A 25,107-nucleotide genomic window follows, 5' to 3' on the forward strand; every position below is an offset into this window, starting at 1 on the left:
GTATAAAATGCACATCATTTATATGACGATTCATGTCACGTACTATATCAAAATATAAAATTGTCAATTGAGAACAAAAAAGATCATTAATATGATGAAATTGCATAATAACAGAAAACTATCACCTTAAACATTTGCTTTTACAATTTTACTAGCAATTGTATCGATGTGAGCGTATCGGCTTCCCAGCGCTGAATGCCTTTACATTCATATGCGCACGAAATACTCGTGCATATGAACCACTCGTGCATATAAAACGCCACCCGGCGGTTATTCCATTACAAGGGAAAATAATTTACTTCTAATTCGTTTCACTCAAACGCAGAAAATAATATTGTCGCACTAAATTGCTACCTTCTCATCTGAAATCTTATGCTCATTAGGTCGCGGTATATATACGTTTCATCGAATCACGGAAACCACGGACCTATATATAGGCCTAATAGGTCAGGCCCCAATTTCGCGAAACTTCTTAAGTCCCTTATAACAGGATTAAGCTAATCTCATATTTTTGGTTTTCAATAAAATGCGTAATATTGACTTCTTTAAGAGTTTTTATACTTAAGATTGAATTATGATAATCACAATAAACCATTTTCCATTTATCATAATTTAATTTCAGTATGTATTTTGGCTTTTTGAAAAAAGCTACTTAAGCCAGTAAAGCTTAAGGAGTTTCGAGAATATGGGGCCATGATTGAATGAATTGTCTCACTGATCTGGTTTATAGATTCGGAATTGTATAAAGGATTAGATACATGCAAACTTAAAGGCCTAGTTGTTTAAGCCTTCTGTATGTGACCCCCCCCCCCAAAAAAAAAGCAACAACAACAAAAAAAACAACAAAAAAACAACAACAAAAAACAAACAACAAAACACAACAACAGACAAATGTGTAAGGTACACACCTCTGTTTATTGATCTTAATCTACTTGCATTGATCCCTCTAATCAGATTTTCGATCTGAGTATCCTGCTGTGTAGTTTTGGAAGTTTTATTGTAAAAATGGACCCTAAATGGCCATGAGCCAATAAACGAATAAACAGGAAATTGGACCCTACTGTGACACCAGTGCAAATAGCAGAAGATGCACAGCAGGGGGTTTTCATGCCGAACATTCCTTAAAGTAGGCCTTTAGTTACTTTTTGCCGCATTTATTAATAAACATTTGGCACAACAATCAGGGGCGGGTCCAGGATTCGACGTTCGAGGGGGGGTGTGACTTAGGGGCTTATCCTGAATACCCACCTGAATCCGCTAGTGATTATTACCTATAAAATGAATTTTGAGCTGGAGGCCTTTTCGTAAACTTGTACTGAAGTTGGTTTGACTTCCGACCTATCTCAAAGGTTGCCGGATATGGCCGAGTTGTTACGATTGTCGCGAAGTTATGTTTAATAAGTATGGGCTGATACAGGAATCCAGTGGATTCGCGTGAATGCACTTGAAAAGTGAGATCAACTCATAACTTTTTTCATAACTCATACATTTTTAACATATATACATGTACGTACATTTTAAAGTATAAATATATATTTTTTTATGTTTTGATCAATTTCATTAAAAATGAGATAGAAACCTTTTAAGAAGTATATTACATTATATGTTCCAAAAAACAAAAACAAATCTTAAGAATAAATGAGTTATAGGTGGATTTCACTTCCCCAAATTGGATTTAACTTCGATTTCCGATAATCTTTCGGAATATTGCTATGACTGTTTCATTTCTTTATCAATTTTAATAAAATTTGAAGTATAATTCCTTCATGAAACATATGCAAATATGTTTAAAGTTTATACTTTATTTTTAAATTTTAATATTTTTTTGTAAATGTATGAGTGATGAGTGGATTTCACTTTTAAAGTGGACTAGTCATGATCTACACAGGGTTCCTGTATCACCAAGCACTAGTCCACCTGAATGGCCGTACACGGGTCTTTTGACGATTTTGTTTTACTATGGCAGACTCGTGACCTGAATGGCCATACACGGGTCTTTTGACGACTTTGTTTAACTATGGCAGACTCGTGACCTGAATGGCCGTACACGGGTCTTTTGACGATTTTGTTTTGCTATGGCAGACTCGTGACCTGAATGGCCGTACACGGGTCTTTTGGCGATTTTGTTTTGCTATGGCAGACTCGTGACCTGAATGGCCGTACACGGGTCTTTTGACGATTTTGTTTTGCTATGGCAGACTCGTGACCTGAATGGCCGTACACGGGTCTTTTGGCGATTTTGTTTTGCTATGGCAGACTCGTGACCTGAATGGCCGTACACGGGTCTTTTGGCGATTTTGTTTTGCTATGGCAGGCTCGTGACCTGAATGGCCGTACACGGGTCTTTTGGCCGTACACGGGTCTTTTGGCGATTTTGTTTTACTATGGCACACTCGTGACCTGAATGGCCGTACACGGGTCTTTTGGCGATTTTGTTTTACTATGGCAGACTCGTGACCTGAATGGCCGTACACGGGTCTTTTGACGATTTTGTTTTACTATGGCAGACTTGTGACCTGAATGGCCGTACACGGGTCTTTTGACGATTTTGTTTTACTATGGCAGACTCGTGACCTGAATGGCCGTACACGGGTCTTTTGGCGATTTTGTTTTACTATGGCAGACTTGTGACCTGAATGGCCGTACACGGGTCTTTTGGCGATTTTGTTTTACTATGGCAGACTCGTGACCTGAATGGCCGTACACGAGTCTTTTGGCGATTTTGTTTTACTATGGCAGACTCGTGACCTGAATGGCCGTACACGGGTCTTTTGACGATTTTGTTTTACTATGGCAGACTTGTGACCTGAATGGCCGTACACGGGTCTTTTGGCGATTTTGTTTTACTATGGCAGACTCGTGACCCGAATGGCCGTACACGGGTCTTTTGGCGATTTTGTTTTACTATGGCAGACTCGTGACGTCCACCATCCCAGCAAAAAGTAGCGAACGGTTCTGCGCAGAAAATCCTCGCGGCCACAATTTTGAAATTATTTGCGTTGTAAATTCAAATTTCTACGATAACATTATTGCCTACTTTTAAACACATATTGATTTATGTCATTATACCAAAATACATGTTCAGATATCATAAAACACTAACATGTGTCGATTGTGTATGAAGTATCCCGATATCTGTAAATCTGGGATAAATTAAACTGGCTGTGTACATGTTTAACAGTATTCGTGACCAAGAAAATATTTATATGAAAATAACGACTCTTATGACAAATTAAATCCAATTTAGATCATTGTAGGGTATATATTGAACAGCTTTGTCGTTATTATTCAACATCGATGCATAATATTACTATATATTATTTCGCCCAGTGTTAAATGGTAGAGAGTTGTAGCGTTACAGGGATACATAAGAAATGTCAAAATAATAAAAAAGTATCCCTGATCGTTCATTATTGTAGCTACACCACGCACCAATGTACAATCCGTCAGGTTCTTAATTCGGGCATGAAACATGATACATAATGTCCATACTGTATATTGTTTAAAATACGCAACATTAGTCATATATTTTCAAACAAATAAACTTGTTATAAAAGGGTGTTTAATTTAAGTTCGATTTGCGACCGTCCGTTTTAGACTAGTACCCTACGTTACTTTTTCTACAAAAAAGAAAGAAAAAGAGGGTACTAGTCTAGTCCGTTTTGCCTTTAGTTTACGTTTTGACTAAATGTGTAAATATTCGGTAGCGTTTTTACCCTTTTTGTAAAAGTTACTTCCCTGTATTTGTTTACATCGACAACGAGAGCGTAGGAATTTATTTCTTTAGTTTAGGTAAGAACCAGTATATTTCTTGAAGACGTATTAAAATGATAAGTATGTAAGTGTATGTTCTTCAATCTCATGTTCCTCCTCCATGTATTCATCTTGTATTGGAGATAAAACGGGGGACAATGAAAATGCTGAAAACACAAGTTTCAACATTTCGACATTTTGGACTCAAATATTCTAAAGACATTGATATTAATATGAAAACAGTGGATAACAATTTCCAAAAATGGCACTTTTTTCTATGATGATATTTCATAACTTAGATAATGCACCAGTCAATTTTAACCAAGGCCCCCATCCAGTGAATAGAGGGCAATTTGACTTTCGGTCCAGCCAAGCCCGGGTAAAGTCTCTGCCCTGCGGAGATGGCCTGCTGGTAAAATCCCCGCCAAATGCCCCCGTACCCCAGGGACCCTGGGTAAGGCCCATTCCCCGCTATTTTTGGCGCGAAGACAAAACCACTGCATTCACCTGGCACTGCGGGGCCACCTGAAAGGTAAAACATGGCCCATTTCCCCGGCTATCCCCGGTATACCCCTGGACCTGGGGGGCGTGGTAACAATTGACTGGTGCAAAAATTATGTCGTTCCATTTATATGTTAGACTCGAGACCTCCGGCCACTATCTGTTAGCAAGCAGATGTTCTGATAACACACATGTATGTCCAAAACTCATCATTCCAAAAACACGTGTTACAGGGATCCATTAGCTACAACAATGGGTGATAAGGGATACTGCTTGATTATTTTGACCTTTCTTATGCATGCCTGATCGCCCATTATTGTAGCTACATGTGATAATATAAACAAATAAGTGTACAAAGTACAAATGTAATTGGCACAAAAACTTCGGTAAAGATCAACATTGTATGTTATGAAAGTATTTAAGTTTTAAAGGGAAGTTTTAAGGTTAGACATCTATAATTTAAAAATGTGTATGAAGTTGCTGTATTTTGCTGATAAGATTTGGTTTCTTTATTTTGGAAATCGACCGACTTAAGGCTTGGATTAAAAAAAATCTTTTCAAACAGTGGGACCAATGTAATCTTACTCCCAGATTCAAATGAGTATTTCAAGTTGCTGTTTGTCAATATTAGTATGGTAAGTTAATTTCTAGATAAGTAAAAAAATGTTAAATTTTTAAAATTATTACTGCTTATTGAAGGCATGTTTCTTGTTTGTTCTAAATATGCTCAATCAGGCATTTGCTTGATTAGCAGGTTTTACCAGTCTGCTTAATTTGAGAAAATAAAACAGTTTTAATTAATTAATTACATAATTTAAATAATTGTTAATTTTTCAGACATCCTTGACACAAACAAATATGTATATTTTCTTTAAGGTGCAGTTAAAGACAGCAGCTGCAGTCATGCAGAACTGTTACAACGGAGGGGAGCGAATGCCGCGAGAGAAAAAGTTTGAGATGGATGAGAGGCTGGCGAACAAACACATCCAGACGCTGCAGTTTGTGCAGGAGACAGTCAATGAAAACAAGGTCCTCAAAAAACGGGTTGAAGAGCTAGAGGTATGTTACAAACTAGAAAAAGTAATGCATGTTAAGGGCACATTTGGACTCATTTGTGTCAGCAGGCTCAGCCTAGAACAAATACCGTCATTTTTTATGGCAGTTGAACTTATATGGACTTCATAATACATGTATTTACGTACATGATTTGCTTTTTTTTTTTCTGAATAATTTGATGTACAACATACTGTGATACATTAACATAGTACTTCTAAGGAGAATGTTTATTACAAATAACAGTCCATAATTGGTTTTTTAACAGCAAATATGAATAAAATACTTGATTTTAAACATTTGAACTCAGGCAGTAAAAATAAGCATTATAAGTATAATTTTTTATTCTTTTAGATACATCAATTTGTTTATTCGACCAGGTATACTATATAGTCATATTGTTTGAAAGGTACAAGTATTAAAATGCTTTAATTACTGGCAAGTTTCAAACATTCTCTAATTGCACAGTTTATCACCCATTTGTAGGAATTTCTGTTGTGGATGAATAACATCATGGTACATATATGTTCTAGTTTTCATGTTTAGTTACACCTGTTAATCTGTGTGTGTGTAAGATTATTTATATCCGCACTCGGGCAAAGCCCATTAGGAGAGTGCTCTGATAATATTGTAAGGTTTTTGGAGCATAGTGCACAGACAGAATATAACCCAAGTGTTAGAGCTACCTTGGTTCTTTAACAAGCACCAGTGTATAGCATTGTCACACAGGATCCCCATTTAACATCCGTCTTGGAAGACAACTATTTTTTTTCTAAGTTGTGGGGAATTGGACCTGTGACCCCTGGATTGACAGTCATATATTTTACCACTTTACCACTAGACCACGGATCCACCACCTGTTTATGTTTGAAAAATAAGAGTTTATGCTGTCTGAGGCTGTTTAAATTTCTTTTAATACATTCTGCCTTATTTCATTCAATCTTATTTACACAATGTTGTTTCATGTCACCGTATGCTTGTTCAATTTTGTATTGAAATAATTAGTTAGAATTGTTTTGTCAAGAAACACTTTAGACAAAGTCATATCTATTCCACTGTTATATATATATATATTTTTTAAAAGATGAACCTTAACTGTCATTTCATAATGAATTTTAAACTGTTGATGTTGTCAGTTGCTTCTAAATGTTTCTTTTTAATATAGATTTGAACCTTAAAAAATAGATATACTTAAAAGTAATCAAAACAATATTGTATTTCAAAGAATTTAATTCATTTTGATTATTTAAGAAGCAATGCAATTTTTTTTAATGCAGGTGTATAATAGATGTTTGAGAGAGGTTGCTAAACACTACTTGTATGGGTATGTGTACATGTGGACTATTTTGTGTGCTCTTTATACAGTGGAACCCCATTGTCTTGAACTCCCTCAGGGGTGAAAACACCTGGAGCCTCGGAAAATTTGAGTCAAGCGGGAATGCTTACCTTCAGTATATAGAAATCGGTCCTTTAATTCAAGTTCGAGCCAACAAGGATTTCGAGCCAATGGGGTTCGACTATATATATGTTATCATTGGGAACATTTAAACTGGTCTTATCTTCTTACAAATGAGAGTGGTCTAATGGTGTGTTTGGTGGCCTTTCACCTAAAGATTTGGGTTCTGAGTTGAAGCCCACACAGGTGCACTGTGATGATACTCCTGATCTCTGAAAAATGATACCTTGGGACTGATTTCTACCCAGAAACTGAATTGAGAGTGATTTAAATCAGCATTCACCTGTCTTCACTAATCAATATGAACTTACTGTTAATTTATTCCTACTTTTACCTGCTGTTTTTTGCAGGAGGCTCAGATCCACTGTGAGGACCTACACAAAGCTGCAGCAGACAGCAAAGCACAAATCAAAGTAATCCAAGAACAGTACCTGAACCGTGCTGATGAAATAAATGCTATGATGGCAGAAAAACACAGAGCTGAGGTATTAGCAATACTAAGTACATGGTACATGACAGATTTTGTGTGTCTAATTTAGAGCTGGGATATGCAATATATAAAAAATAAACTGACAGTTTTTGTGTCTCTAGTTTAGAGCTGAGGTATGCAATACATAGACAGGCCAATTTGTGTAGCTGTACTAGTGTAGAGCTGAGGTATGCAATATATAGACAGGCCAATTTGTGTAGCTGTACTAGTGTAGAGCTTAGGTATGCAATACATAGACAGGCCAATTTGTGTAGCTGTACTAGTGTAGAGCTGAGGTATGCAATACATAGACAGGCCAATTTGTGTAGCTGTACTAGTGTAGAGCTGAGGTATGCAATACATAGACAGGCCAATTTGTGTAGCTGTACTAGTGTAGAGCTGAGGTATGCAATACATAGACAGGCCAATTTGTGTAGCTGTACTAGTGTAGAGCTGAGGTATGCAATACATAGACAGGCCAATTTGTGTAGCTGTACTAGTTTAGAGCTGAGGTATGCAATACATAGACAGGCCAATTTGTGTAGCTGTACTAGTGTAGAGCTGAGGTATGCAATATATGGAACATAACTGAATTGATACCACTTATATTAATGTGAGCGAGAAATAGTTGTTACAATGGCGGTTCCATATGTGTGCGAGTGTCCGTCAGTCTGGACTGAACTTTTCTGGCTGTATCTTGACCATGGATTAAAGGATTTGTTGCGCACTAGAACCAGGTCAGTACCTCAAAGGTCAAGGTCAAGGTTAGAGGTCAAGGGTAGAAATGATCCTTGTCTGGACTGTATCTTGACCATGCATTATAAGATTTTCATACGAGCTTGCCATGATGAGGTGGCGTGTCACTCACAAGACCAAGGTCTGTACCTCAAAGGTCAAAGTTAAGGTAAGAGGTCAAAGGTTGAAATGATCCTTGTCTGGGCTGTATCTTGACCATGCACTGTAGGATTCTCAAAATCTTGCCATGAAAGTTCACCATGATGAGGCATGTCTTCCTATGCCTGTACCTGGTAGAGCATGGATGAGCTATCTGGGTATGTTTGGGCTGTGATTTTGGTAGGGCACGGGGGGGGGGGATACCCAGGTACATGTGGGCTGTGTACTTGGTAAGGCACGGGCAGGAACCTGTGGGCTGGGGACCTGGGTACAATTTCTTTGCCATTCAATACATCAATACCATTTAGTGTTTGGTGTTTTTAGCTAATTTGCAACAGTCTTGTTGCTTGCTGCTTGTTTAAGTGTCTCAATGATTTTTTTTTTCTAAATGTGATATCTCACCTTAGACTATGTTCACATGAACAGAGAAAACATTTCGTCATTTTAATTAATTGTTTCTTTTTTTACAAATGGCAAAGTTACTTCGCAGTCCTTAAAAATAGAAAAGAAATGGTGTATTTACAATTCCATTACATGTTTTTTGGCTGAAGTGAAATGTCTATACATTATTATTTATATATAGGTAATTGATGAATGGGTACACACTGCAAGGGTTCTGAGTTTCTCCCATCCATGCCATTCTGCATGGAAAAAACGCATGCTCAGAGAAAAAAAAATCCAATCTAACCTCCTTTGTTTCTCCACAGATGATGACAGTGGTCCAAGAGAAGCTAGAACAAGAGAAGAAATACAGTGAAGACATTGTCAAGGTGAGAAACTGACTCTCAAATGTCAGGCTACCATGTAGCTAAAGTTTTTAAAAGCTCATGTCACACCAATCTCGAAAACTGCTAAAATGAATAATTTGACAAAACGATTAAGACAACTTGTGTATGTATTTGTATTAAGTGGAATTTATAAATGACAAAAAATGGAAAATCATGTGTTAAGCACTTAAAAAGATATGATATGATAGTAAATTTCTCTCCTTTTAGTTGAGGATTGAAGTAATTTTTTGCCAACCTACAACTGTATCATCATGCACATTTTTTTGCATCATCACTGGTAGAACATAGTCATAAGGATGATATTAACGAAGGCCAAAACAATAATTGTTAATTGTTAGGGTTACCTCTTGTCCAAAAAAGGTAGGGTAAGTAGTTTTTTGTTTGTTTGTTTTCTAACCTAGGACTTTATCAATAGTAGGGTCTGCGCCTATTTCATTTATCTCAAAACAGAAGTATTTCTTATTTTTTCTGTTTTTAGCTGAGAACAGAGGTGAACCAGCTAGAGAGCACAAACAGGGACCTCATGGAACGGATCCAGGAGATGTCTGGCTCAAATGCACAACTAGAGGTGATGCAGTATTGCGATTTAATATATAGTTAATACAGAAAACAGGGAATAATTAAAGCTTTTTCTATTGGCATATACATTGTTGTCATTCAGTAGACAAACTGTCTTCTCGATCAAATCAAAGCTTATATTTTCATCCTTTGTATGGCAGTGTTCAGTTAAAATGTTCTTCAAATGGTAACTACCACATTTTAAGCAAGTGGATGATTTGTATATGCAAATCTACCTACATGTGTTGGTTTTGCAATATCTAATTAATATTATTGGTACTTTGTAATGATGGCGTGATTATCAAATATGAACGAATATTTATTGATGGACACCAAACATTGGTGATAATTTATTACTAATTAATCCATCATGACTGTTTGTCAGTTTTGCTCAAAAACCATGAGTCAATTGACAACCATGTATTTTCAATACTATTTGTTGAGTGATAAGATCATATAACCATATAGAATGCTATGAATGTGCAAAAAATATTTAAAAAAACAAGTATTCCATTTCGATTTGATTTTAGGGTTAGTCGATTTTTGTTTGTTTGTTTTCTAACCTAGGACTTTAACATTAGTAGGGTCTGCGTCTATTTTATATGTCTCAAAACGGAAACATTTCGATTTGATTTATGACTGAGATTTGTCTGATTATCAAACATTAGTACTTTTTTCAAAACCTTAAGAAAATTGAAAGCAAGGCCTACATCGTGTTTAAGGGTGATGCAGAAAAGAATTATTTTGCTTTAATGCAGTTTCATGTTTTACTCTTGACTTTACATGATCTAAACCAAAAATGTTTTGTTTACAGATAAAAAAAATGTTAGCCTTTATACACGATATTTTTAATTCTAAGCTATGTGGGCACATATTTCACAGTTATAAAAGCGCTAAAGTATCTGTTAGCCTTTATACACGATATTTTTAATTCTAAGCTATGTGGGCACATATTTCACAGTTATAAAAGCGCCAAAGTATCTGTTCACAAATCATATGCTTTTTTGTTTTGATCATAATATTAAAAGTCCAAGTAGTTAAACATGATAATGAATCAAAATTAAAAACAATGTTTTTACATCAACATTAATATTGCGCCCTTTTAAATGGTAAATATACAAGTATATCCTTTTTTATTTGAAGGTAAAGATGTTTAAAGTTTTCAAAATATATCTCCATTTAGGTCTTGGTGGCTGAGATAGAAGACCAGAGAAGAATTATTTCAGACCTAAGAATGGAACTTGATGCTGTAAAGAAAGAAAATGAAGAGCTTTCAGGGGAGAAAACCACACAGTTCTCTCAAATACAAGGATTACAGTCCTTGAAATCCCAAAATGAGGCTTTGGCCCAGGACTTAAAATCCATGGCTCACAAGAACATGGAACTATCACACAAAGTCATGAAACTTGAGGCAGATTTAAAGGAAAGTTCTAACACAAGAGACCAAATGGAGCTTATTGACCATTTGAAAAACAAACTGGCCAAGTTACATAAAGAAAGGTCAGTAGCTGTTGAGAAAGAGGAGTATTACCAAAAACAAATTGGTGACATGAGGTATGAGATTGAGAAAATGGGAGAAAAGTTACAGAGTGTTGAGGTTACCAAAGACAGAGTGCTTGAAGAGTATTATAAAGTCATAGCAGAATTGCAGTATTTGAAAAAGAACTACTCCAGTGACACCCAGAACAAAAACTTCAAGGACTTTGTGAAGATTAAACGTGAAGTAGCATCGCTAAAGGATGAGAATCAGCAACTGAAACATATGCACAAAGCCGTGTTCACTACCGGGAGTAACACAAATCTTCCCATGTTGAGGTTTGAAGCTGATGTGCCTGTTGTCAAAACATCAGGCAGCAAAAAGTCGTCTAAGTCTAAGAAATCTGCTGTTAGTGTGGCATCACAGTGAGTGTCAGGCTGTTACTCTTGAAGTGTGGCATCACAGTGAGTGTCAGGCTGTAACTCTTGTAGTGGCATCACAGTGAGTGTCAGGCTGTTACTCTTGTAGTGTGGCATCACAGTGAGTGTCAGTCTGAAACTCTTGTAGTGTGGCATCACAGTGCGTGTCAGGCTGTAACTCTTGAAGTGGCATCACAGTGAGTGTCAGTCTGAAACTCTTGAAGTGTGGCATCACAGTGAGTGTCAGGCTGTTACTCTTGAAGTGTGGCATCACAGTAAATGTCAGGCTGTAACTCTTGTAGTGGCATTACAGTGAGTGTCAGGCTGTTACTCTTGTAGTGTGGCATCACAGTGAGTGTCAGTCTGAAACTCTTGAAGTGTGGCATCACAGTGCGTGTCAGGCTGTAACTCTTGTAGTGGCATCACAGTGAGTGTCAGGCTGTAACTCTTGTAGTGTGGCCTCACAGTGCGTGTCAGGCTGTAACTCTTATAGTGTGGCATCACAGTGAGTGTCAGGCTGTAACTCTTGAAGTGTGGCATCACAGTGAGTGTCAGTATGAAACTCTTGAAGTGTGGCATCACAGTAAGTGTCAGGCTGTAACTCTTGTAGTGGCATCACAGTGAGTGTCAGGCTGTAACTCTTGTAGTGTGGCATCACAGTGTGTGTCAGTCTGTAACTCTTGTAGTGTGGCATCACAGTGCGTGTCAGTATGAAACTCTTGTAGTGTGGCATCACAGTGAGTGTCAGGCTGTAACTCTTGTAGTGTGGCATCACAGTGAGTGTCAGGCTGTAACTCTTGAAGTGTGGCATCACAGTGAGTGTCAGTCTGAAACTCTTGAAGTGTGGCATCACAGTGAGTGTCAGGCTGTAACTCTTGTAGTGGCATCACAGTGAGTGTCAGGCTGTAACTCTTGTAGTGTGGCATCACAGTGCGTGTCAGTCTGTAACTCTTGTAGTGTGGCATCACAGTGCGTGTCAGTCTGTAACTCTTGTAGTGTGGCATCACAGTGTGTGTCAGTCTGTAACTCTTGTAGTGTGGCATCACAGTGCGTGTCAGTCTGTAACTCTTGTAGTGTGACATCACAGTGCGTGTCAGGCTGTAACTCTTGTAGTGTGACATCACAGTGTGTGTCAGTCTGTAACTCTTGTAGTGTGACATCACAGTGCGTGTCAGACTGTAATTCTTGTACCATATGTGTTTGTCTTTCTGCTTTAGTGGCAATATGCATGGCTTTTTTTATATTAATATTGCTAATATGCAGTACCTTCCCGAATATGTTGAATTGACGATGTTTAACGGACCTAAACTAATTGGCATACTTTTAGTGTGCCTTTAAATTGTTTGGAACCTTTTCCCGTCTTAGCACATGTCATTTTCTTAGTTTTAATCATAGCAGTTCAAATTTTTGTTTGTCATTTTAATTTCGGTGTCTTACCATTTTGGAAATGTGTTCTATATTATGTTGGCTTCCTTTGCATAATTATCATACATGTATATCACTTAATGGTTCGTGTTTAGCGATGGTCTTCTAATCAATTAAGTGAGATAATAAAAATGATAATGATAACCAAAAATAATTTATAGGTCAAAGTTTTGAAATTGTGAAATGTTTGTTATAATACATGTATGTCTTCCACAGGACTCTTCCCTGATTAGATCAGATGTTAAGATGATTAGTTTACACCAGCATATTATATAAAAATCATACTTTTTATTTTGTCCGGTTTCATTTTTCTTTTTCTTTTTTCAATGCTTGATGTTGCATTATTTGCATATGTATAATGATATTTTGTCTTTTGAAAGTGAAAATTGTTAAAAAAAAGGAAATTTATTTTCAAATGGGAAAAGGCCATCTCAAAGTACAATTTCGTGAGAAATATTATGATAAACATATCAAGATAAGTAGAAATTTATGTTGCTATTAAAAAGTTATTTAATAGAATAAGGTCATTTCATATTTTCTCAAGTTGTGCGTCAATGACTTTTCAATATCATACATACATTTATCTTAAAGCATGAAATTAAACTAGTTTGATAGTCTTTTAGATTATCTGACAAAAAGGTCAAACTTTGTTCCGAAGTAATTATCAGAAAAGACCTGCAAAAAAGCTTTTAATTAATCGTAAAAAAATAAATGTATGCTCTTCATGTATACATATCTGTTACAGGTGAAGGAAAACAGAACAAAAAATATTATGTCAGTATTATTTTGTATTTGTTTATTTATTTATTTTTTTAAATGTTACACTTGCACTGTTTAAGTACCACTTCTCGCTTTTAATTGTGTTGTATTAGTTACAATTCTTTTTAAAGGTGTAGTTTAAAGGCCTAGTTTGATCCTTCTATAAGTGACCCCCCCAAAAAAAAACAAAAAAAACCGTGTATTGTACACAACCTCTGTGCATTGATCTTAATCTATTTGCCTAATTGGCTTTTCAGATCTCTGATCTGAATATCCTGCTGTGCAGCTTTGGAGGTTTTATTATAGAAATGGACCCTTAATTGCCCTGAGCCAATAAACAAATACACAGGAAATTGGCCCCTACTGTGACATCAGTGCATTTAGCAGGAGATGCACAGCAGGGAATTGTCATGCCAAACATTCCTTAAACTAGGCATTTAAGCCTTCTATAAGTGACCCTTCCCCCCCCCCCCAAAAAAAAAAAAATCAAAAAAAAAAAATCGGTGTATAGTACACATCCTCTGTGTATTGATCCTAATCTAATTGCCTGGTGCCGTTTTATCAGATGCCCGGTCTGAGTATCCTGCTGTGCAGTTTTGGAGGTTTTATAATTGAAATGGACACTAAATAGCCCTGAGCCAATAAACAAATACACAGGAAATTGGCCCCTACTGTGACACCAGTGCAATTAGCAGGTGATGCACAGCAGGGGATTGTCATGCAAAACATTACTAAAACTAGGCCTTTAACAGTTTTATGGTCCTTGAATATAACTTCCAAGTAGTAGGTAGATTGTGTGTTACAATCAGCAGTATGTATACCATTGAGAGTAAAGATACGATTTTATTAAAATTGTTAATATTTTGGGACAATATGTGGACACAACAGTTGAAATACACCATCTAGTACTTAAACAGTAATTTAAGATTTTTTTATTCATTAGATTAGATGCATGTGTGTTCGCTCACTCGCAGGTTTAGAACTCTAAAATGTTTCTTGTGAATAAAAAAAAACATTTTTTGTCATTTTTTAATAAGGCAATATGGTTTAGAAGTGATTTAAATATTTTTCAAATTTACAATTTAAAGAAAAAGTATGCACATTAATCACGGCACAATTTTCTTTTATCAGTATTGCAATGCACTCATAGCACAATTCACTGTCTGTCTGTCTGTCTTTGAAGAATGTTATTTATGCGCCCGTATATGCTTATAAGTAGAAAGTTAAGAATGTTTTACATTGTACTTATGCGTGCGTGTACCTTGTTGAGCAAAATGATTTATGTATCGAGTTGTGAATGCGAACAGGTTCTAAGTGACATCAAATAAAGAAGATAGAACCTATTCGCTTTTACCCTTCGATATGTGTTCGTTTACTTGTATTTACTCGTGGCGTTAAACTGCTGAGTTAAATGTTTGATTTATGCACGCGTTTATGCTGTTGAGTGTAAAGTTGTATTTAATCGTGCGTAAATGCTGTTGAATAGAAGTTTAAATTATTCATGTGGTACTGCTGCTGAGTAGAATGTTTTATTTATGCGTGCGTTTAAGCTAATGAGTAAAAACTTGTACTTGGTTATGCTTTTATGCTGTTGAGTAGAATGTTTTATTTATACGTAGTTTATGCTGTTGAGTAGAATTGTTTATTTATGCGTGCAATTATGCTGTTGAGAAGAATGTTTTATTTGTGAGTGCGATTAGGCTATTGAATGGAATGTTTTATTTGTTCGTGCGTTTATGCTGTTGAGAAGAATGTTTTGTTTATGCATAGTTTATGCTGTTGAGTAGAAGGTTTTATCTATGCATAAATTATGCTGTTGAGTAGATATTTTTATTTATGCGTACGTTTATGCTTTTGATTAGAATGTTGTACTTTCTCGTGCGTTTATACTATTGAGTAAAATGTTTTATTCATTCGTGCTTTATGCTGTTAAGAAGAGATGTTGATCTATGCTTAGGTTTATGCTGTTGTAATGTCAAAAGTGCTTTTGTGAAACATTTATGATTTTGTTTATATTTTTACCCATATATATATTTTGAAGACCCTGCATGATATTTGTGATTAAACTTGAAGAGTTAAAACTGTGCAATTGCCTTGTAATGAACAAATATCACATCAAATTAAAAAAGAAATGAGACGGCGTGATCTAACATTTTGTTTAGATCAGCGTTGCATGTAAAATATATAGATGCACATGAATACACGTTTATTTCCACAAATAACATCACACATAAATACATCAATGAAGTAGACTATGATAGTTTTTAGACCATGATCATTTTTAATTATTAAACACTTGCTTGGCGTTTTTTTTATAAGTTTCATAACTAGTTTGAGGTTCTTTACAGTAACATAAATATTAGCAACTAGTTAACTCTTTTTCAGATATGATACAACGTAAGAATCATTTAACACCTATTTAACAGCTGGTACTTAAACATTTAATAATCATGTATGTAAAGTACTGAAATTCTTTCTCTGAGCAAATGCTTTACACGAAAACAGAAATATTCATTAACAAACCAATATGTTCTGTATTCAGCAGTTCTATGGTTTTATACATATTTGGATGAGCACGATAACATCGTGGAATATAATGAAATAAATATGCAAGAAAAACAAATTTTTAACGACATGGAAGGCTGTAAAATCGCGGTCATATCACCTTCGCCAGAGCAAAGTTAAAGTTTTGCGTGCGAGGTGCGAGGTTACCATAATGCACAATGTCATGCACCAATATCATCTTGATTTTAACTAATTTATTTTACAAGGATTGTGAAACAGCCTATAACATCATTATATTAATCACGCTCTTTGGCACGATCTTACGCGTGAGTTTGATCTTGTAATGTCGGAGAGACCGGAGTACGTGGAGGAAACCCATTTGTCCGGCTTGGTGACCACAAACCAAACTCACCCGCTCCCAGACTGGGATTCGTGCCTTGCTGAGAAGGTTTTTTTCAACCACTAGTTGAACTGGTTCAAGTTATCACCACTTGCATCGATCATGTAATATTTTAATTGAACTATGTGCAGAGTATCACCCTTATATAAGACTTTCCATTTGAATACAAGCATGGTTATCATATCATGCGCGTTCATCTGTAACCTTGCTGTAAATGGAAAGGGCCATAACTCTCAGAAACCTATAACAGCTCACTGTTTGTATCTGTCCTGTAATATGTCTGTGTAGCCCCTGTAGAATTATGATCGGAGTGACATGTTCATATATAGAAAAATGAACCCCAAGTATGAAACAAGGACCTCTACGCAGATAATGGAGGTTATCGTTGGACACTATGCGTACAAATGGGAAATTATGAGTCGACCTATAGCACACTTTTTAGAAATGAAAACGTTCGCAACTCTGTCAAAGTTTATCCAACCGATACGTGCTGATGAAATGCATATCTCTTCTTGTTGGTATAGTTTCCCATAAAGTTTCATTCAGTTGAACCAATCGTTGTTGTGATATGTTGTGGCGGACCGATTCTATATCATACAAATGCTGTAACGGACTGATTATATACCATACGAATGTTTTGACGGACTGATTTTATATCATACAAATGCTGTAACGGACTGATTATATACCATACGAATGTTTTGACTGACTGATTCTATATCATACAAATGCTGTAACGGACTGATTATATACCATACGAATATTTTGACGGACTGATTTTATATCATACAAATGTTGTGACGGACCGATTCTATATCATACAAATGTTGTGACGGACTGATTTTATATCATGCAAATGTTGTGACGGACTGATTCTATATCATACAAATGTTGTGACGGACTGATTCTATATCATACAAATGTTGTGACGGACTGATTCTATATCATACAAATGTTGTGACGGACTGATTCTATACCATACTAATGTTTTGACGGACTGATTCTGTATCATACAAATGTTGTGATTGACTGATTCTAAATCATACCAATGTTGTGACGGACTGATTCTTTATCATAGGAATGTTTTGACGGACTGATTCTATATCATACAAATGTTGTGACGGACTGATTCTATATCATACAAATGTTGTGACGGACTGATTCTATATCATACAAATGTTTTGACGGACTGATTCTTTATCATACGAATGTTTTGACGGACTGATTCTATATCATACAAATGTTGTGACGGACTGATTCTATATCATACAAATGTTGTGACGGACTGATTCTATACCATACTAATGTTTTGACGGACTGATTCTATATCATACAAATGTTGTGATGGACTGATTCTAAATCATACAAATGTTGTGACGGACTGATTCTTTATCATACGAATGTTTTGACGGACTGATTCTGTATCATACAAATGTTGTGACGGGCTGATTCTTTATCATACGAATGTTTTGACGGACTGATTCTATACCATACGAATGTTTTGACAGACTGATTCTGTATCATACAAATGTTGTGATGGACTGATTCTATATCATACAAATGTTGGAACGGACCGATTCTATATCACACAAATGTTGTGACGGACTGATTCTAAATCATGCAAATGTTGTGACGGACTGATTCTATATCATACAAATGTTGGAACGGACTGATTCTAAATCATAAAATTGTTGTGACGGACTGATTCTAAATCATACAAATGTTGTGACGGACTGATTCTATATCATACAAATGTTGTGACGGACTGATTCTATATCATACAAATGTTGTGACGGACTGATTCTATATCATACAAATGTTGTGACGGACTGATTCTATATCATACAAATGTTGTGACGGACTGATTCTATATCATACAAATTTTGTGACGGACTGATTCTATATCATACAAATGATGTGACGGACAGATTCTATACATGCAAATGTTGTGACGGACTGATTCTTTATCATACAAATGTTGTGACGGACTGATTCTATATCATGCAAATGTTGTGACGGACTGATTCTGTATCATACAAATGCTGTGACGGACTGATTCTGTATCATACAAATGCTGTGACGGACTGATTCTATATCATACAAATGTTGTGACGGACTGATTCTATATCATACAAATGCTGTGACGGACTAATTTTATATCATACAAATGGTGGAACGGACTGATACTATATCATACAAATGATGTGACGGACTGATTCTATACCATGCAAATGTTGTGACGGACTGATTTTATATCATACAAATGATGTGACGGACAGATTCTATATCAAACAAATGATGTGACGGACAGATTCTATACCATGCAAATGTTGTGACGGACTGATTCTTTATCATACAAATGATGTGACGGACAGATTCTATACCATGCAAATGTTGTGACGGACTGATTCTATATCATACTACATGTATTTAGAAATGAAAAAGGCTATAGCTCTCATTTAGAAAAATGAAACCCAGTATGAAAAAGGGCCCCAGCGAAAAGAAAAAGATCCCACTGCATATAAAAAACTACCCCCCCCCCCCCCCTTAGGAAAAAAAACTTGGGGTCCTATTTTTTTTAGAGAAAAAATACCCGCAGGAATAAAGCATTGAGACAGAATAGGACAAATGTTCACAGTCGTAAGTCTCGAATCTATGAAGACATTTAACCTGTAAGTACGTATAAGGCTTATGAATATGAAAAATAAACATAGCATGTATTTTATATACATGTATGTAAAGTACTGAAATTCTTTCTCTGAGCAAATGCTTTACACGAAAACAGAAATATTCATTAACAAACCAATATGTTCTGTATTCAGCAGTTCTATGGTTTTATACATATTTGGATGAGCACGATAACATCGTGGAATATAATGAAATAAATATGCAAGAAAAACAAATTGTTAACGACATGGAAGGCTGTAACATCGCGGTCATATCACCTTTGCCAGTGCAGATAAAGTTAAAGTTTTGCGTGCGAGGCTACCATAATGCACAATGTCATGCAGCAATATCATCTTGATTTAAACTAATTTATTTTACAAGGATTGTGAAACAGCCTATAACAACATTATATTAATCACGCTCTTTGGCACGATCTTACGCGTGAGTTTGATCTTGTAATGTCGGAGAGACCGGAGTACGTGGAGGAAACCCATTTGTCCGGCTTGGTGACCACAAACCAAACTCACCCGCTCCCAGACTGGGATTCGTGCCTTGCTGAGAAGGTTTTTTTTCAACCACTAGTTGAACTGGTTCAAGTTATCACCACTTGCATCGATCATGTAATATTTTAATTGAACTATGTGCAGAGTATCACCCTTATATAAGACTTTCCATTTGAATACAAGCATGGTTATCATATCATGCGCGTTCCTCTGTAACCTTGCTGTAAATGGAAAGGGCCATAACTCTCAGAAACCTATAACAGCTCACTGTTTGTATCTGTCCTGTAATATGTCTGTGTAGCCCCTGTAGAATTATGATCGGAGTGACATGTTCATATATAGAAAAATGAACCCCAAGTATGAAACAAGGACCTCTACGCAGATAATGAAGGTTATCGTTGGACACTATGCGTACAAATGGGAAATTATGAGTCGACCTATAGCACACTTTTTAGAAATGAAAACGTTCGCAACTCTGTCAAAGTTTATCCAACCGATACGTGCTGATGAAATGCATATCTCTTCTTGTTGGTATAGTTTCCCATAAAGTTTCATTCAGTTGAACCAATCGTTGTTGTGATATGTTGTGGCGGACCGATTCTATATCATACAAATGCTGTAACGGACTGATTATATACCATACGAATGTTTTGACGGACTGATTTTATATCATACAAATGTTGTGACGGACCGATTCTATATCATACAAATGTTGTGACGGACTGATTATATATCATACAAATGCTGTGACGGACTGATTCTATATCATACAAATGTTGTGACGGACTGATTCTATATCATGCAAATGTTTTGACGGACTGATTCTATATCATACAAATGTTGTGACGGACTGATTCTAAATCATGCAAATGTTGTGACGGACTTATTCTAAATCATACAAATGTTGTGACGGACTGATTCTATACCATACGAAAGTTTTGACGGACTGATTCTGTATCATACAAATGTTGTGATGAACTGATTCTATACCATACGAATGTTTTGACGGACTGATTCTATATCATACAACTGTTGTGACGGACTGATTCTATACCATACTGGACTGATTCTATATCATAAAACTGTTGTGATGGACTGATTCTAAATCATACAAATGTTGTGACGGACTGATTTTTTATCATACGAATGTTTTGACGGACTGATTCTGTATCATACAAATGTTGTGACGGACTGATTCTTTATCATACAAATGTTGTGACGGACTGATTCTATACCATACGAATGTTTTGACGGACTGATTCTGTATCATACAAATGCTGTGACGGACTGATTCTTTATCATACAAATGTTGTGACCGACTGATTTTATATCATACAGATGTTGTGACGGACTTATTCTTTATCATACAAATGTTGTGACGGACTGATTCTTTATCATACAAATGATGTGACGGACAGATTCTATATCATGCAAATGTTGTGACGGACTGATTCTATATCATACTACATGTATATAGAAATTCAAAAGGCTATAACTCTCATTTAGAAAAATGAGCCCCATTATTAAAAAGGGCCCCAACGAAAAGAAAAAGATCCCACTGCATATCAAAAACTACCCCCCCCCCCCCTAGAAAAAAACTTGGGGTCCTAATTTATTTTAGAGAAAAATTACCCGCAGGAATAAAGCATTGAGCCATAATAGTACAAATATTCACAGACGAAAGTTTCGAATCTATGAACACATTTAACATGTTAGAACGTATAAGTCTTATGAATATGAAAAGTAAACATTGAAAGAACTTACGTAAAACATAGCATGCATTTTATATATGAAAATAACATGTTAGATAAGATAGAGACTCTATATAACAATTCGCCAGCCGTGAATATTTTCAAGCTGTTTGAAACTTAATGAACATATTTAATTAGATAGTGCATTATATATTACATTGATGTTTCCGAAATTTGAATAATTGCTGACACAGCTTCGTCTCGGTCGACAGTGTTTTCCTCAGGTTGTCAACCTAAAGGCAATTAATATTTATACAATTACATATTAATGATGGATATTAAAAGGAAAATTATAACAATCCATAAGCCGTGAATATTTTATAGTTGTTCATAAACTTATTTAATCAGATAACGTATTTTATTTCGCAATGAAGTTTCAGAAATTTGAAATTTTGTTGACAGTGTATAAGCCATACGTATCTTTTACGATCAATAAGTTGGTAAAAAATAGGGCCAACGACAATCTTTCAGTAAATCTTTTTTGAAAGGAAAAAATAAAGATATATATCTATATGGTTATGAATGTTTGTTTAGTGTTGAGTAAACGTTTTTTTTTTAATTTGTTTGTCTGTGTTATCATAAACTTTATAAACTTCAGATGTTTTTTTAATATAAAAACGGTCAATACGAAGACAAATTTATGTTGTTATAAAAAGTTTTATTAAAAAATCACAATGAATAAAATTGCAAGTCACTATAATTAACAGGTAAGGGTGTCGTTCTTTGGAGGCAGTTTAAGCTAATGTCATAAACCTAATTTGAAAATAGATGTTTAATAATTTGCCCCCACCGATTGATGGGATATTCCTCAAAGGAGTAATTTTGTACCCAAAATGCCGCGAGCCATGCGATGAATGACACCCAGTGGTCCCGCAGCTATAACTATTGGATATGGTTTCACTTCTATGGTCTTAATTAGTTGTAATTTAGAAAGTTGAGAGCAGGACGTTTCGTCCAGTATATATATAGTGGTCAGTTCATATCTTAATTTGATTTGTAAATGAATATATATATTTATGAACTGACCACTTAGTTGTCGATGGTCAAATATTGCCTCCCTATTTAAATATTGAAAATTCTTCAATACCATAGAGTGCGTTGACATTGTTTTTTCCCTACATATTTTTAAATGTTCATGTATATATAAAGAGAGAGTTACTATGCTTATCTGTATTGAGATTTTTTTCCTGGCCCGCGCTCGATTTTTCCCCGCTTTAATGTTGATGTGCGGGGAATTATAATACATACATAATATATTTTTTAGATGCAGACATGTTGCTCCTGTCTATTGTTTTTTTAGTTTTTATCAATGGGGCTTTACTATGCATATTTTCATTTTTTTAATACCTTTCAGTGAATGATTTAAAGCCAGGATTAAAAACCTTTTTTTCTGACAACTAACATGGGCCATAGGCGTTATTTAAACAACACGATCTCCTTGCAAAGCGAAAATCATCATGGACTGTTAATAGTACGATGGATATGCCATGGTTTAAAATTCTAAACAAGAAAAATTGTTAAATCATTATGTCTTTTATTATACTATATATTATTTTATTATACTTTTTGATAGTTTATACCGATATTGGTTTTCTTTCGTGACTACCCGGGCGTAAACTAACTTTGTTATGATGACTTGCATTTAATAATTTATAGTTAAATCGATGTATATTACCATTTTCGTTGGTAATACCTCATCATGTCATGAGAAAACGAAAGAAGAAAATAAATGTTTTGTCACCATAATGTAGATTGAGAATCATAAAAGATGCACTCTTACTCCCAAATAAGATTTACCACAGTTAATACAATTATTTTAATATACCAAAAAAAGAAGGAATAGATGTTGAAAATGAACGATTATAAAGTGAGTTTAATTTGAAAAGAAGTTGCAAAAAACACGGTATTTCTACCTTATGAAACGATAGTAAATCACAGTAAATCTATTAGCACTCACCAATCATTTGATATTTTTGCGTTTTCAGCTATTAATACAGTTACAAAGTTGAAACTTGTTCGCAGTAATTAATATTTTCCATAAATGCATTATCAAGTTAGCAGTTAAAGGTTTATCACTCAAAACTTATGTTTGTTAAACATGTGTATATATTGATTTTAAATAAGAGTGTCACTCTAAAAAGTTACAAAAATCCAAATTATACTCGTTCATGACTCAGGAGATAAAATGTTTATTTACCGGACTTGATAATGTTCTACAGTCGATTTTGTGATTCCATCCTGTCGCAGTACATCTTTCTCTTATGTCATAGCATATATCTCACCTACTAAACGTTAAATATTGCCTATTTCCTATTTAAGTCAGGAGGCCCCCTTCGGGATGAAGTAGGTTAGAGGAAGGGGTAAGCAGGCAATCGCGGAAGTTCGAGGAAGGAGTCAGGAGGTCCGCCGTGGCACTGGGAAGTTAGAGGTAAGGATTAACGGGCCATCAACGAAGTTCGAGGAGTGGGTCAGGAGGCCCCCTTCGGGATTAAGTAGGTTGGAAGAAGGGGTTAGCAGGCAATTGCGGAAGTTCGAGAAAGGAGTCAGGAGGACCCATGTGGCACTGGGAAGTTAGAGGTTAGGGTTAACAGTCAATCAACGAAGTTCGAGGAGTGGGTCAGGAGGCCCCCTTTGGGATTAAGTAGGTTAGAGGAAGGGGTTAGCAGGCAATCGCGGAAGTTCGAGGAAGGAGTCAGGAGGTCCGCCGTGGCACTGGGAAGTTAGAGGTTAGGGTTAGCAGGCCATCAACGAAGTTCGAGGAGTGGGTCAGGCGGTCCCCAGGTGGGATTAAGGAGGTTAGAGGAAGGTGTTAGCAGACAATCGCAGAAGTTCGAGGAAGGAGTGAGGAGGTCCCCCATGGGATCGGGGGGTTAGATTAAGGGTTAAGAGGCCATCGTGGAAGTTCGAGGAATGGGTCAGGAGGTCCCCCATGAGATTGGGATGTTAGAGAAGGGGTTAGCAGACAATCGCAGAAGTTCGAGGAAGGAGTGAGGAGGTCCCCCATGGGATCGGGGGGTTAGATTCAGGGTTAAGAGGCCATCGTGGAAGTTCGAGGAATGGGTCAGGAGGTCCCCCATGAGATTGGGATGTTAGAGAAGGGGTTAGCAGACAATCGCAGAAGTTCGATGAAGGAGTGAGGAGGTCCCCCATGGGATCGGGGGGTTAGATTCAGGGTTAAGAGGCCATCGTGGAAGTTCGAGGAATGGGTCAGGAGGTCCCCCATGAGATTGGGATGTTAGAGGTAAGGGTTTGCAGACAATCGCGGAAGTTCGGGGAATGAGTCAGGAGGTCCCCCATGGATGGAGGTTAGATTAAGGGTTAAGAGGCCATCGTGGAAGTTCGAGGAATGGGTCAGGAGGTCCCCCATGGGATTGGGATGTTAGAGGTAAGGGTTTGCAGACAATCGCGGAAGTTCGGGGAATGAGTCAGGAGGTCCCCCATGGATGGAGGTTAGATTAAGGGTTAAGACGCCATCGTGGAAGTTCGAGGAAGGAGTCAGGAGGCCCCCCACGGGATTGGGATGATAGACGAAGGGCTTAGCAGGTCATCGATGAAGTTCGAGGATGGGGTCAAGAGGCCCCCGATAGGATTGAAGTGGTTAGAGGAGTAGTCTTGAGGTTCTCTTCAATCACGAGGCCATGGTCTTGAATTGAAAATACAAGTTAACGATTAGATTATAACATATTTTATTTGTTTGTTTTTTTTTAATCATTTTTTACATATATGCAA

General features: G+C 36.4%; 1 protein-coding gene across 2 annotated transcripts; it reads left to right on the forward strand.

The window, feature by feature from the left end:
- Positions 1 to 3,733: 3,733 nt before the first annotated feature.
- Positions 3,734 to 15,636, forward strand: LOC128242415 (uncharacterized). Of its 2 annotated transcripts, none has more exons than XM_052959556.1 (6): positions 3,734 to 3,792; positions 5,131 to 5,313; positions 7,114 to 7,248; positions 8,834 to 8,896; positions 9,393 to 9,482; positions 10,656 to 15,636. In XM_052959556.1, the coding sequence occupies exons 2-6, from the start codon at positions 5,158 to 5,160 to the stop codon at positions 11,376 to 11,378; spliced, it is 1,167 nt and encodes a 388-aa protein (XP_052815516.1). In that variant the 5' UTR covers positions 3,734 to 3,792; positions 5,131 to 5,157; the 3' UTR covers positions 11,379 to 15,636. The 2 variants fall into 2 exon arrangements, with proteins under 2 accessions (XP_052815516.1, XP_052815517.1); XM_052959557.1 differs by having other exon boundaries at positions 3,788 to 3,838.
- The last annotated feature ends 9,471 nt before the right edge of the window (positions 15,637 to 25,107 follow it).

The sequence above is a fragment of the Mya arenaria genome, chromosome 8 (assembly GCF_026914265.1).
Source record: "Mya arenaria isolate MELC-2E11 chromosome 8, ASM2691426v1".
NCBI classification, from domain to species: Eukaryota; Metazoa; Mollusca; class Bivalvia; order Myida; family Myidae; genus Mya; species Mya arenaria.

Excerpts from the sequence above, each read along its gene's own strand:
- LOC128242415 (XM_052959556.1), top strand. The coding sequence starts at position 5,158 with ATGCAGAACTGTTACAACGGAGGGGAGCGAATGCCGCGAGAGAAAAAG. Across the intron at positions 7,249-8,833 it reads CAGAAAAACACAGAGCTGAG|ATGATGACAGTGGTCCAAGA; the intron begins GTATTAGCAATA and ends GTTTCTCCACAG. Across the intron at positions 8,897-9,392 it reads ACAGTGAAGACATTGTCAAG|CTGAGAACAGAGGTGAACCA; the intron begins GTGAGAAACTGA and ends TTCTGTTTTTAG.